The sequence below is a fragment of the Gasterosteus aculeatus genome, chromosome 20, assembly GCF_964276395.1.
Source record: "Gasterosteus aculeatus chromosome 20, fGasAcu3.hap1.1, whole genome shotgun sequence".
Taxonomy (NCBI): Eukaryota; Metazoa; Chordata; class Actinopteri; order Perciformes; family Gasterosteidae; genus Gasterosteus; species Gasterosteus aculeatus.
The window spans coordinates 2,280,162-2,292,199 of NC_135707.1; the positions used below are offsets into that span (position 1 = coordinate 2,280,162).

At 45.4% G+C, this 12,038-nt stretch overlaps 1 protein-coding gene and 1 long non-coding RNA gene across 4 annotated transcripts; one reads left to right on the plus strand and one right to left on the minus strand.

Moving 5' to 3' along the window:
- The first annotated feature begins 117 nt into the window (after positions 1-117).
- LOC144389500 (uncharacterized) lies at positions 118-724 on the plus strand. Its single transcript, XR_013453603.1, has 4 exons — positions 118-214; positions 277-335; positions 419-514; positions 601-724. It is a non-coding gene; the product is annotated as an uncharacterized LOC144389500 (long non-coding RNA).
- A 27-nt stretch (positions 725-751) lies between these two features.
- mtf1 (metal-regulatory transcription factor 1) lies at positions 752-11,883 on the minus strand. 3 transcript variants are annotated; one of them, XM_040165142.2, is made up of 11 exons: positions 11,778-11,883; positions 9,964-10,507; positions 7,404-7,642; positions 6,986-7,117; positions 6,694-6,767; positions 5,997-6,130; positions 5,593-5,670; positions 5,323-5,425; positions 4,567-5,240; positions 4,191-4,260; positions 752-3,865 (listed from the first exon to the last, which is right to left on the minus strand). In XM_040165142.2, the coding sequence occupies exons 2-11, from the start codon at positions 10,441-10,443 to the stop codon at positions 3,378-3,380; spliced, it is 2,472 nt and encodes an 823-aa protein (XP_040021076.2). In that variant the 5' UTR covers positions 10,444-10,507; positions 11,778-11,883; the 3' UTR covers positions 752-3,377. The 3 variants fall into 3 exon arrangements, with proteins under 3 accessions (XP_040021076.2, XP_040021077.2, XP_040021079.2); XM_040165143.2 differs by having other exon boundaries at positions 11,437-11,804; XM_040165145.2 differs by lacking the exon at positions 11,778-11,883 and adding an exon at positions 10,692-11,739.
- Positions 11,884-12,038: the final 155 nt, after the last annotated feature.

Here is a 12,038-nt window from a genome sequence, read left to right on the forward strand (position 1 = left end):
TTCATGTACTCAAAACCCCAGAAGAGGCGGTGGAGGTTTTGTGCCTGAAAGTGCTTGAATCCCAGTCACCCACATGATCCCCTCATCACTCATTAATTACAGAAATTCAAATCACCTGTGAGCACTTCCATAAATACGCAGAAGGCACAATCAACATGGAAAGGTCGACTTTCCAGGACAGATAATACATCTCTGGCCATGGAGGCGGGCACAGGTAACAACAACAACAACAAACGTTCAACGACCGAGATTTCTTTAAACGGGTTTGTAAATCAGTTGCAGATTGTAGCGACCTCCCCCCGCAGACTGACGAGGGCCCCTCCGCGGTCCAACAGGTCAGCCACACGGTGTGAAGCCTGGACGTTTCATTGCCGCCTGGTGAACTCCTTCAAATGACCTCGCCGTTTGTCTCCGACAGGAGGTGGTGGAGGACCGACTAGCGACCCTGTCGGAGAACATCCACTTGTGTAACCAAGTCCTGGAGGACCTGGAAGACCTGCGAGGTCTTCTAGTGGTGAGCTCGCTTTTCTCTTCTTGAATTGTCGTTCAGTAATGTCATTTTCTTCTTTTTTTCTTTAAAGAATCCTTTATTTGCCACAGAGAAAATCTCTCCAAGATGTGTCCTTACCACCCCAGAAGTAACCTGCAGTCAAACACCACCCTGTTTCTTTTGTGTTTTCATATGACTTGTAAATAAATTCATCAAAGAAATATTTGAACTGTCAAACACTTTAATCAGAGGAAGAAATCATTTCAGTGACGAGGATACGTTTTATTATATTGCTCTCAATTCAGAACTTTTATACAAAACGAGCATAAGCAAACGTTCATATTATACATTCTTTTAAAATACAAACCCTCCGTTATTCCTCATTCTTTGGGTTTCAAGACACTCTTTTGGAAACCTGTTCTCTCAAAATATTACCCAATTGGAAAAGAAATTGAAATGTCTGGATCTCACTTTCAAAAGAACTCTGATAAACTATCTGCTTCCAAACAAATGTCTCCATCAGTTTGTTTCTCCGTCTCAGGTAAATTCCCAGAAAGACAAACTGTTAATGGATTAAAATTAACAGCGATCAGTTTCACTGTTATTGATTTAAAAAAACATCAGACTTTAAATGTGAAAACTGATTAAATGGAGTGAGCACAAATAAAACGCATAAAATGTAAAGGTGGGGGGGGCTGCATACATTTGACCAAAACAATTCTTAAAACAGAATCGTTCACTAAATACTCTTTCAAACCGCATGTCAAAGGAGCCACATGCTGCAGTGTTCAGTACCGGCACTCCACTCAATTACAGCTTCCGCCTCTGGACTTCCACGTGTAAGTTTGTGGTACAATATAATTTCATGAGGGGAGTAAATAAATCTGTCTTCAAACTTGCAGAAGCCACACGTGAGCTTGCATAGTTGTGTTCTTTGACTGTATGGAAACACCTGGCAGTAACTTTCCATGCCCGTTACAAAAAAAATGTTAATTCAATCCACATTTATTAATCCAATGGAACCACGTGGAGACAATATACTGCATATATGGAATGGTTGCGAGCAGAAAATGAGTGATTGGAAACTTTCACATATCAAATTGCCTACTTGGCACCTGTGAATTTAGAGGCGAGCTCAACAAACTAAATGTTGGCAAAAAAAATCCAGACATGTGGCATGCGTGTTGAATGAAAATGTAGAATCACACTTGTAACCATTACGCTGCATATGCATCAACCTTCCAAACAAATCTGGAAAATAATCAAATAGTTTTGAACCGTAAACGTTTCCGTCTCAATGCTGCTGGAAGCGATCGCCTGAGACTCGGTGAGGGCGACGGGTCGGCCTGTCTGACGCAGAGACTGAAGGCAAGGAGGCTCAGGGGAACAGTTCTGTTGTAAGGCCAAGTAGCTGTACACTTCGTAGACGGGGCGTAAGGCCTTCCTTCTTTCATCATTGCATTGCGTCCCGTGTGAAACAATACTGTGAAACTGAGCAGAAGGCTGCGTGTTCCATATATTTGTGTTACTATGGGGAGACTGTACAAGAGCCCAGCTGCTTGAACAATTCTACTAAACACTGCAAAGCCTCTTCTGCATAAACGCGACAGTGGGAGCAACGCAGGGACAGAGGGCATTAGCTTAGTGATTCAAAAGTCTATACAAAAATACAAATTCTAGGATAATCTACACGTTTCTCAAAAGATGTTTACACTGAGATGTACTGTATTTACATTGTTTCACCATCTTTTAAATGCTACTTTACAGCAGTTGTGTACAAAAAGGTTGCAGTGGTGTCAGATTACTCGCTTCACAAGTGGGTGTGCGATCAACGGGGAAGAGTGTGCGTCCGTTAAGAGCCTTAACGTGTCTGAGTAACATTGAGGGAACCAGGATCACAACTCGATGCGTCCCTGAGAGGGTCACGACCCTGTACGCCATGGGGGGGGAGGGGGAGAGGGGAGGGGGGGGGCTGCAGCTCCTGACGATGAAGCACATCGTGGACAATCTTTGCAAACAAGCAGATCCTCTGGGACATTTTGTTTCACTTTCGAGTTTTCCAAACTTGCTTTGAGCAAAACGCATTACATCGTTCAAAGAAAAGCAAAATAAAACATCAGTAACAAACGGCTCAACTGAAACATACAACATGGATTGGAATAAATTAATAGATTATTCTGTTATCTAATGGATAATAATAGTATTACCAGTTTGATGAAAGAATCAAGTATTTAAATAAATTAACATGTACAATTTTAAATTAGTTTAAGTTATAGGCAACTTATTGATTTACTTTTAAGACAGGCAGATCGGCTCACAGGTTCGATTAGTAAATATGTTTCACACACTCACGTCTTCCCAGGAAAAAAGAAACACTAAAAGGAAATAACTTCATATTGTAGAAGTGACCAAACCCTTTTCCTGCTGGGAGCAATGCTTGTCAAAATGAAATGTCCTCTAATATACAGTGCATTCTGGTCACTTGTTGTTAGGACCTGTAGTACAGTTCCCAGTGCGAGGACAACACTCCTTTGCTTCAGTCAATCAATTCAGATCGGATATTGAGGGTTATTATATACATTTAGATGATGTTTATATACATATATATATATATATATCTATATATAAATAAAAGGATCTACTGCCTTTTCCCTGGGTTATCACCTTTAGCATAAAAATTGCTCCATCTCAATAAGCAAACTAATCCTGTCTGTCAAAATTCAACCACGTTAATCAACAGAAGAAGTATTCATACATATATTATATATGTATGTATTCTGTAAAGAACAGAAAGCACTGCAGGCGCAGAGAATGACTGGAGAAGTGGGTGCAATCGAGTCCCGCGGATGAGACAATCGCGCGGCGCCGTCCTCAGGAGGCGGCTCCTCTAAGGATTGCCATCAGTGGCCATGTTGAAGTCATCGGCGCCCAGCAGCAGAGCCTCCATGTTGGCCGCTGTCTCGGGGCTCTGCAGGGAGAGGAAGTCAGAGACATCCATGTTGGCTAACCCGCCGGACGAGGGGGGGTTTGTGGCGGTGCTGCTCACTATCGTGGAGAGAGTCTGAGCTGAAGATGAAGATGAAGAAGATGCCTCCAGCCTCACCTGGCCCACCTTGGAGGAAGACGTGGGGAGGCCGCTAGAAGGAGAAGATGAGGCCGCTGGATGACGTGGAGGCTCGGGGGGGTGAGATGGTGGGGGAGGAGGGGGCGGGGCCTCTGGTGGTTGCGACTGTGCAGGGGCCGAAGCGGTGGAGGAGGCACTCTTTGAGCTCTTGTCTTTAGCAGCGTCCCTGCAGGCACACTGGCACTGGCAGGACTCCTCCTGTTTGATGATGATGACGGGCAGACTGAGGCCGATCTGTTGCACTGAGCTGCCTGAAAGCAGAAAAACGTTTCAAGAGTTTTGTATTTACAAATGTCACGCAAAGCATATCGAAAGGCAATGAAGTCAAATCAAAGAGGATGAAGGCTGAAACCAGAGCGTGAATAACTTGTAATTGATCTTATGCCTTTACTTGTCAACTTAGAATAAGATACTATTCCAACACCAAGCAGCGTGTATTCATAGTGACAGCATCTCAGTGAAGCTCCCCAGACACCATTCTGCCATTTAATGGACCCATTAAAGCGTCGCAATAAGTGTATGACTTCATAATGTCCGAAACTGAAAAATATAATAATTCACAACTCATTGACTCACCAGCATTTCCTCCCACTGGTATGGCTGTAGTGAAGAACAGCTTTTCCACTTTAGGGTTTCCTTGATGTGACTGTGAACAAATATGAAACACCTCATTTAGAGCAGGACATGCAAAAGTATATAAGTATAAAAGTACAGATTTATAACTATATTGGAGGTAATTGTGTGGTGAAACAGAAAGTAACACCTTTTCCTTTGCTACACTTACTGCAGACAGAGTCGGCCGCCACTGTTCCTACTAGTTGTTCCTAATCCTCTCACATGATCATAATCCCTCATTACATGTTGGTAGGAATGCGTTTTTAAACTTAAAAACGCATCGCAAAAATCAAGCCACAGTTCCTCCGTTCTAAACACCACCAGGAGCATCCCTCACCGCTTGTTCCGGGTTCTGCTGGCTGCTGGCAGCACTGCTGAGGATCCACTGGAGGTTCTGGTCCGACATCACCAGGCTGGGCTGCAGCAGGTTCGCTGTGGGAGCTATGGTTAAGGTGGCGGGAGTGGTCGCCGGACCAGGGCCAGAGTTGGCAACGGGGCTGTTGGCCAAAGGCACAGGTTGAGCCACAGCGACATCCGTTGCCGCGACAACAGGCGCGGGAGCAGTGGGATGGAGCGCTGGGATGGTCGGCGCCGGAGCCACCGGAGCCGGAGCAGAGACGGCTGGTGGCAGAGGAGGGGTCTGGGCGGCGCTGTCCGGCGGCAGGAATGTGGGGGGCAGTGCCACGAAGTGCGGCGGGGCGATGTGGTTGGGTGCCGCTGGGCCGGAGGCTTGGGCAGGCACGTCGGGGGTCTGCTGAGGCCCGGCTGCCGGCATGAAAGGATGAGTTGAGTTGAGTCGCTGAGTTGAGGTGACAGTCACAGTGACAGAAGCAGGGGTGGAGGCCTGAGAGGAGCAGCGGCGACTGAGCTGGGGGGGAGCCTCCCCAACGGCAGCTGGGTGGGAACAGGAAGAGGAGCAGGTGGGATGGACAGAGAAGGAGACGAGAGGCGATCCGTCAGTCACCACCGACCGGGCAGGCGTCTCCAGGCTGGAGGATTCAGCAAGGCTCTCTGAGGAAGAAGAAAACAACTCCTCTTAGTGAAGGAGAACATTCAAGCCAATTCCTGCTGACGGGTTTTAAAATGTACCAACCGTTGGGATGGGCCTCATCTTGGCTGACACTATTTTCAGGACTCTGGAACATGAGCTCAAAGATTTTCACAGGGGTCACATTGCTGAGGTCCAAATGTTGAGTCTGCAATACAGCGCGAGCGCATGAGGTGAAAGCATTCAAAGGCTTATGAATAAGTGTTTTTAACCTCTGCCCTTCACATTGACAATCAATATGGTGTCACGTGCATGTTAAATGCAATTTTTACGGACCATCTTAAAAATGTCTGCGAGACAAAGCTGAAGACTCACGTTGAGGATGTTCTCCCGTAGCTCCGAGTCTGTGGAGATGAGGCTCAAGTCACTGAGGCACAGCGAGTGATTTGCATCCTGGGATTAAGAGATTAAACTCGTCAGTGCTACGGCATCGAGCGCCGTGGCTGGGGGGCAAAATTTGAATAATGCAACTTTTGTGAAATTGTTTTTTTTTTTTTTTCAGCATCAGCAGTTTACTATAAAAAGCAAACTAACATCTAAAAAGACATGAGTTGAAAAGTGTAAGAGTGCAAAAGAGAAGTGTCAGAGTCTAATCCAAAGCCGTTTCCCGCTCATAAGAACTGTCAGATTAGCCGAGGTTCGTTTAGTGCGACGGAGGTCTTTGCAGACACTCGCACGTGTCCACACCAGCGTCACGCTGCCGTCGGGCTGTGACTCACTTCGGAGAGCGGGTGGATGAGGGTGACGTTGAAGGGCTGCCCCTTGTCGTGGCCCCGGACGTGACTCTTCAGACTGTACTGGCTGCTGAAGGCCTTCTCGCAGCCGTTGCTGGGGCAGTTGAATGGCCGCTCCCCTACAGAGCGAGCAGAGACAAAGAGGGACAGAATGCAGAAGGAGACCGGGAGGTGAGCGCTTCGAGTTACAGCTCCATCATGAAACGTCAGCAGAGATAAAAAAAAATAAAAAAAGGTGCTACTTCATTAAAGAAGAATATTCCGAAGAAATCTGATTATGAACAATTGCAGCAACCAAATAAGGTTTTAGCAACTTTTAATTCATTGTTTTGAAGGATGTACTCAAAAAAGAATACATAGAAATGAACAAGCATTTAAATAAAATTATGTTTTACATAAAAATAAAAGAAATAAAATAAGTGAAGACTGAAAAGCTAAATGGCACGAAGTCAAGAACTAAGAACAGGCAAAGAAGCCTTGAGGTCACAGGAAGGACATTTGCTGCTCAAACATTTTAGCTGCAGTGAAAACAGTCTTATTAGAGGTGAAGAGGAACTCTTGCACAGTGCTCCCAGATCCCAGAGCACAGCAAACAGTTACTTCTCCAATGAGACCAAAGCACACAGGGTCACAGCTTGCCCCCCAAAAACGAGGGGACGTAAAACCAACCCGTGACGAGTACCTGTGTGGGTCCGTACATGCGTTTTTAGGTGGTGACTTGCAGCGAACGCTTTGCCGCAGCCATCGTGGTCACATCTGGCGGCAAAGACAAGAAAAAAAGTTATGTTTGAAATATACAAACAGACATTCATGTCACTGAGGAAAACAGAAAAGAAGCTGTGGAAATTAATGCCCTAACCATCATTTGTGTAGACAAGCAAACATTCACACAGACTCAGAAGAGAGACAGAGATATCTGCGGGTATCTATTAGTATCACAGCTCCTTTATCTTCCACTAAAGGGAAATGCTCACCGGAATGGCTTCTCCCCGGTGTGTGTGCGAATGTGCTTCCTCAGGTCGCTAAGTGTGGTAAAGTACTTTGTGCATCCCTCTGATTCACAGTTGAATGTCTTGCCTGTGTGAAGTCTCTGGTGTGCTTTCAGTCTGCAGAGAAAATCAAGTGTGTCGCATTAAACCACAGTTGGAGACATGCAAAGACATTAAACAGCATGCGTTAGACAGCAGAGTCCACATTTCAATGACATCATAGCATCCAAACCAATACAGACCAAGACAAAATAAACCAGCGCAGAAGAGCACACCTTCAAAGAAAGCTTTACTTTTCAGTTATACTGAATTACTCATTGTGTCTCATTGTCTCTTTTGAATAACATGTCGGTACTTTGTCTACTTTATAGCGGGACTCTTCATTACTGGTGTCAAGGCTTACCTGTACAAGGTGTTGAAGGCCTTCTCACAGCCTTGCACGTCGCACTCAAACGGCTTCTCCTTGGTGTGAACACGCACGTGGATCTTGAGGCTGTAGGAGGTGAGGAAGGCCTTTCCGCAGCCCTGCTGGTTGCACACGAATGTGTACTCGCCGCGGTGGGTCTTCTGGTGAGTCCGCAGGTTTCCCGCCGTGCTGTACGTCCTGGTGCAGCCCTCGAACATGCACTGGTAGCGCTTCACCTGACGGAGGAAGAACAGGAGGGGCCACATCAGCGCCGGAACATGGTCAAATTCAAACAAATTGTGAGTTTGTCCTGAAAGAGAAAAACAATATCATTGAACTTCTAAACATCTATTTGAATCAGTCTCCAATCAACAGCATGACTAGGTCTGACCTTTCGGATCGGGACCCGGACTCAATGACTCGGCCACCCGTCAGCACACCAAGCGAGTGAGCGTGAAGAACAGTGATGATGACTAACCCCCAGTGCCTCTCATCCCATGCTATTCAGTTTCACAGCAACCAGCCTCACTGCTGCGTCGCAGCCTCCTCCTCCCTCCTCCTCCTCCTCCCTCCTCCTCCCTTCTGCTCCCTCCTCACACAAAAGCCACGGGGCAACGTCAACAAAATCAGTTCACTCTCCTCTTTGAAACCTTCGTTAGCCTGTGTCATGAAGAGTCAGGTGGGCGAGGCTTGTGACGGGCAACCTGGACGGGAGGATCCAGAATTATTCCTTTCACTCACCGTCTCGAGACATTGTACAAAATAGAATAAAATAAAACTCCCAGATTTCCCATTGACATGACCCAAGATAGTAAAACCTCATGTTTGGGTACCAGGAGGCGATCGGACTCAAGTACCGGAATGTAATGTTTACGCTTTGCCAAGTAAGGTAAGTGATTAAGTGAAGTCAGATCGGTGCCTTTCTAGAAGAGATCAAAGTAGAAGTCCAGAAGTACCCAGCAGAGTGGGAGGATTATGAAGTTAGAAAGTCAATTATTTTATTATAACATCTCTTTTACACAAAGTAATAAACACACCTTTCATGAATGTTTTAAAGTTGTCTGTCTGTTGAAGTTATGGAGATCAGGACTTTGGTTGGACAACTAAAATGCAACTATTTCATGAAAGACCTTCAAACTAAGTAGTGAAAAATGTATAACAACGTCCTTAATTTGAAAGATAATCCTCTTAGCAGTTAGGTGCTACTGTGGCAATTGTCCAACACTTCTTACCAGGCCATGAAAAGGCAGCTGGTTTAGATTTGAAGGATGTCTGCAACATTGTTTGCAAAGCAAAGCTTGTAGCTCTGCACAGTATTTATCTCCCACACCAGTGTGACTCTGCTCCACAGCGTGATCAGTGAGAGATTTGGAAGCTTTGGCCTCCCACGTGCATCGTGGGAAAAAGGCCCCTCCGTCACTGATTAGATGGATGTGTGAATGCATTTGCAGCAGTTTATTGCTAAATGCTCTCGTTCCCGCTCTACTGTTGTTGTGCCTTTCAAAGAAGGTGGCTACAGTTTGTTAGTGTCGTCAAAACACAATGAAACGTCACAATGCACCATTGTGACACTGATGATAATAAACAAAGTATCATATTTGGCTTTTTACTGATATTTCTCTGCTGGGATAAAATATATCACAGGCAATTGGCTTAACAAAGGAAGTACCCTGTACCCTCAAAGTCATGTCAGCAGATCACTTCCACTAAAAAGTGGATGTGACACATCACCAAGAATTGTTTTTCCATTTTCTTTCGACTCTGTTGAGTCATATTGTAGAGGAATTATTAACTATTTGTGCAGCCTCTTATTACAGACAATACAAATATACCACAAACTATAAGTCTTCATAAATTAACAGTAAACAAGAATAATTTCCATAAAAATGTGTATTTATTTCCAACTTCTATTTCCTTCTCCTTGTGACGGCAGTGTGTATACAATTAAAATAACACAATGTTCTTAGAGTTTACAAAGTGCTCCAAACAGGTCAGCCCATCTCGACACCTCGGCTCATCTTTAATGATCAATATCATCTCTTAATCTTTAATGAAGATAATAGACATCAGAAAATTCCAGATCAAAAACAGCACCAGACGGGATTGATCGTCAATATTAATCAAATATGCGATAACGCTGCAGTTAAGGAGACAACTGGTTAATAATGAACTATCCTTGATGGGAATACAGTGTGAACAACATAACCCTCACAACAACTGAAATACAGCAAAGAGTTCTGCCCGGCGGTAACCCGTCAGCCTGTGTAACATTTGCTACATTGCTAGATCATGCAAGTTTGTATGGACATTACACATGTTAAGAGCCTCCACAAACTGAACCAAGCAATTATTTTTCAGCAACAAACCAACAAAACCAACCACCAACTTCGACTAAAGAGAAAAACTAATGCCGCCAATATGCTACTGAATAGAAGCATTAAACCGTATTACAACACGGTATTACACACTAAACTTGACTAAAGGGACCGCCATGGTCACCCAACAAGAATATACTAAATGTATCAGTGGGCAGCAGCTGTATATGGTTTAGGCTTACCTCTCTCAGCTTAGTCTCGGGGCACTCGGAGTGCAAGGTGAGTGTGGCCCCTTCTATGTTGCGAGGCATGCGAGTGGAGCCCGGATTGATTGTGAACTGGATCTGGTCTTGAGAAATGGTGTGGTGCACGTAACCCTGTGACATGCCATCAGGGTCGCTCATAAAGGTCAGAGAGCCATCCTCCTCGTCTCCGTCAACCTCCCCTTCAGTTAGGAAGGTCACCCCGTCTCCGTACCCTCCACAGTGACCCTCCTCTTCTCCCTCCTCGTCTAGCCGGATTGGGTCCCGCTCAATGAGCACCGTAGTGCGGTCGTACACCCGTCCAGAGGACGACGAAGGCTCAGCGGTCAGGTCGTCGTCGTCGTCTTTGTCGAAGGGTATCTTGTCCTCCTCTTCTTCTTCGTCGTCGTGCCCCAGGTGATCCACCTCCACCTCAAAGTACATCGTAGTCGCCTCTGTATGAGAGCCATTCTCACTCATGGTCCCTGGCGCCTCTCCTTCTTTGGCAGGGAGGACCGCTCACTCACACTGTTAACCGCACAGCCTGAAATGGGAGTTCAAACGAACGATGAATGATTATACGAATTCCGGCAAAGGGGTAAGATGTACGACAAGTGCCATTCCAATGAAAAACGGGATATAGAAGAATGGTCCCAAATTAAATGCAATGAAAAGGACAGTGCAGAGTAAAACGTCAGAATTAAAACTAAAACAGAGTTGGAGCAGACCTCGAATTTTACGAGAGCCTCCACATATGTGACGTAACGTCCACGAGGATCAGTTTTCTGTCACAGGTGATCAGAGGTTTGGTCACAGCAGCAGATCTCACCATAACAACCGGCCTGCGCGGCTGCACGTCGGTGAGCCACTCTGCTGCCTCGTGTGGAGCTCAGGTGTGACATTAGAGAACACGTTAAGGTGTTTAGGTGTATCACGTAACCCGAGAATGAATGATTTCCTCCACTGAAACCCCCGTTAACTGGACGCGACGGTACGAGACCACTAGAACTAGGACATCTAGAACTTTCTGACTACAATGACAGAAGTCACGAGTCAGCTGCGGCCAATAAAACTAACACCATTGCTCATTTCCCATCGACGAAGCCCCCCGCTCAAAAAAAAAAAAAACATCTTATAGAAAGACAGATGTCCCACACAGAAGAACGACAATTAATTATTCCACAACTTCCTCGATGTAACGTTAGCTGGCTAACGTTCGCTAACAGAGTGCCCTGATAAACGCTCACAACGTTAGAATGACACTTCGGAGTTTAGCTTTGACTCAATGTGCCCGAACCGACGGCCAAACACACAGTCAGCCAGCTGTGAAACAGCTGGTTCTGACCCGACGTTATTCCACAGAGCACATCTGCATCGTTGCTAGCATTGGTTGTTTGTAAGCTAGCTTCGTGCTACAAACACACCGAGCAGCCGTTGGTGTAAAGTTAAGGTTGTATTAAATAACACGTTTACCGTTGTTAGCACTTCTTAGCGTTGAGTGGCTTGATTGCGGAGTCAACATGCTAACGTCGGTTCCTATTCCTGTATTTTTTCTTACGTCCGGGGGCGAGCTATTCGCTAGCAACGAGAACTAACGTTACTCCTCTGCACACGCTTAGCACGGCTAGCTAGCAACGGTCTGGGTTCACGGCTAAGCTAAGACGCTAGTTAGCTTGCTCCCAGTCGACATTTCCTAATGTTCCAGCTAGGACATCAAGTTTCCCGATGCCAGGTGATACGCTGACCCACGCCCGGCACCGTGCTAAGGCTTAGCTAGAATAAACTAAAAGGAAATTACGTTAAGATATATTTACCTGTCCAATGTTAAGCCCTATCCCCGTGCTTTGGATGTTTAGCACTTTTTTCTATCCCCTCCCTGTGATACCAAACAACGTCACGGACTCGCAGCCATCCGAGATGAATTATGGGAAATGAAAAGGCTTTTCTAAAGAAATTAAAACATAAAATGTCACTATTTTAAAGTAAAACTTTCGACTTTACATCTGGCAAAAGTGTTTTTCTAAATTGCATTCTCAATCACACAGAGGAAAATAAACCTCTTATTTCTGTTTGTC

Excerpts from the sequence above, each read along its gene's own strand:
- mtf1 (XM_040165142.2), bottom strand. The coding sequence starts at position 10,443 with ATGAGTGAGAATGGCTCTCATACAGAGGCGACTACGATGTACTTTGAG. Across the intron at positions 6,768-6,985 it reads ACCGGGGAGAAGCCATTCCG|ATGTGACCACGATGGCTGCG; the intron begins GTGAGCATTTCC and ends CTTTGCCGCCAG. Across the intron at positions 4,261-4,566 it reads AGCAGAACCCGGAACAAGCG|TCACATCAAGGAAACCCTAA; the intron begins GTGAGGGATGCT and ends ATTTGTTCACAG.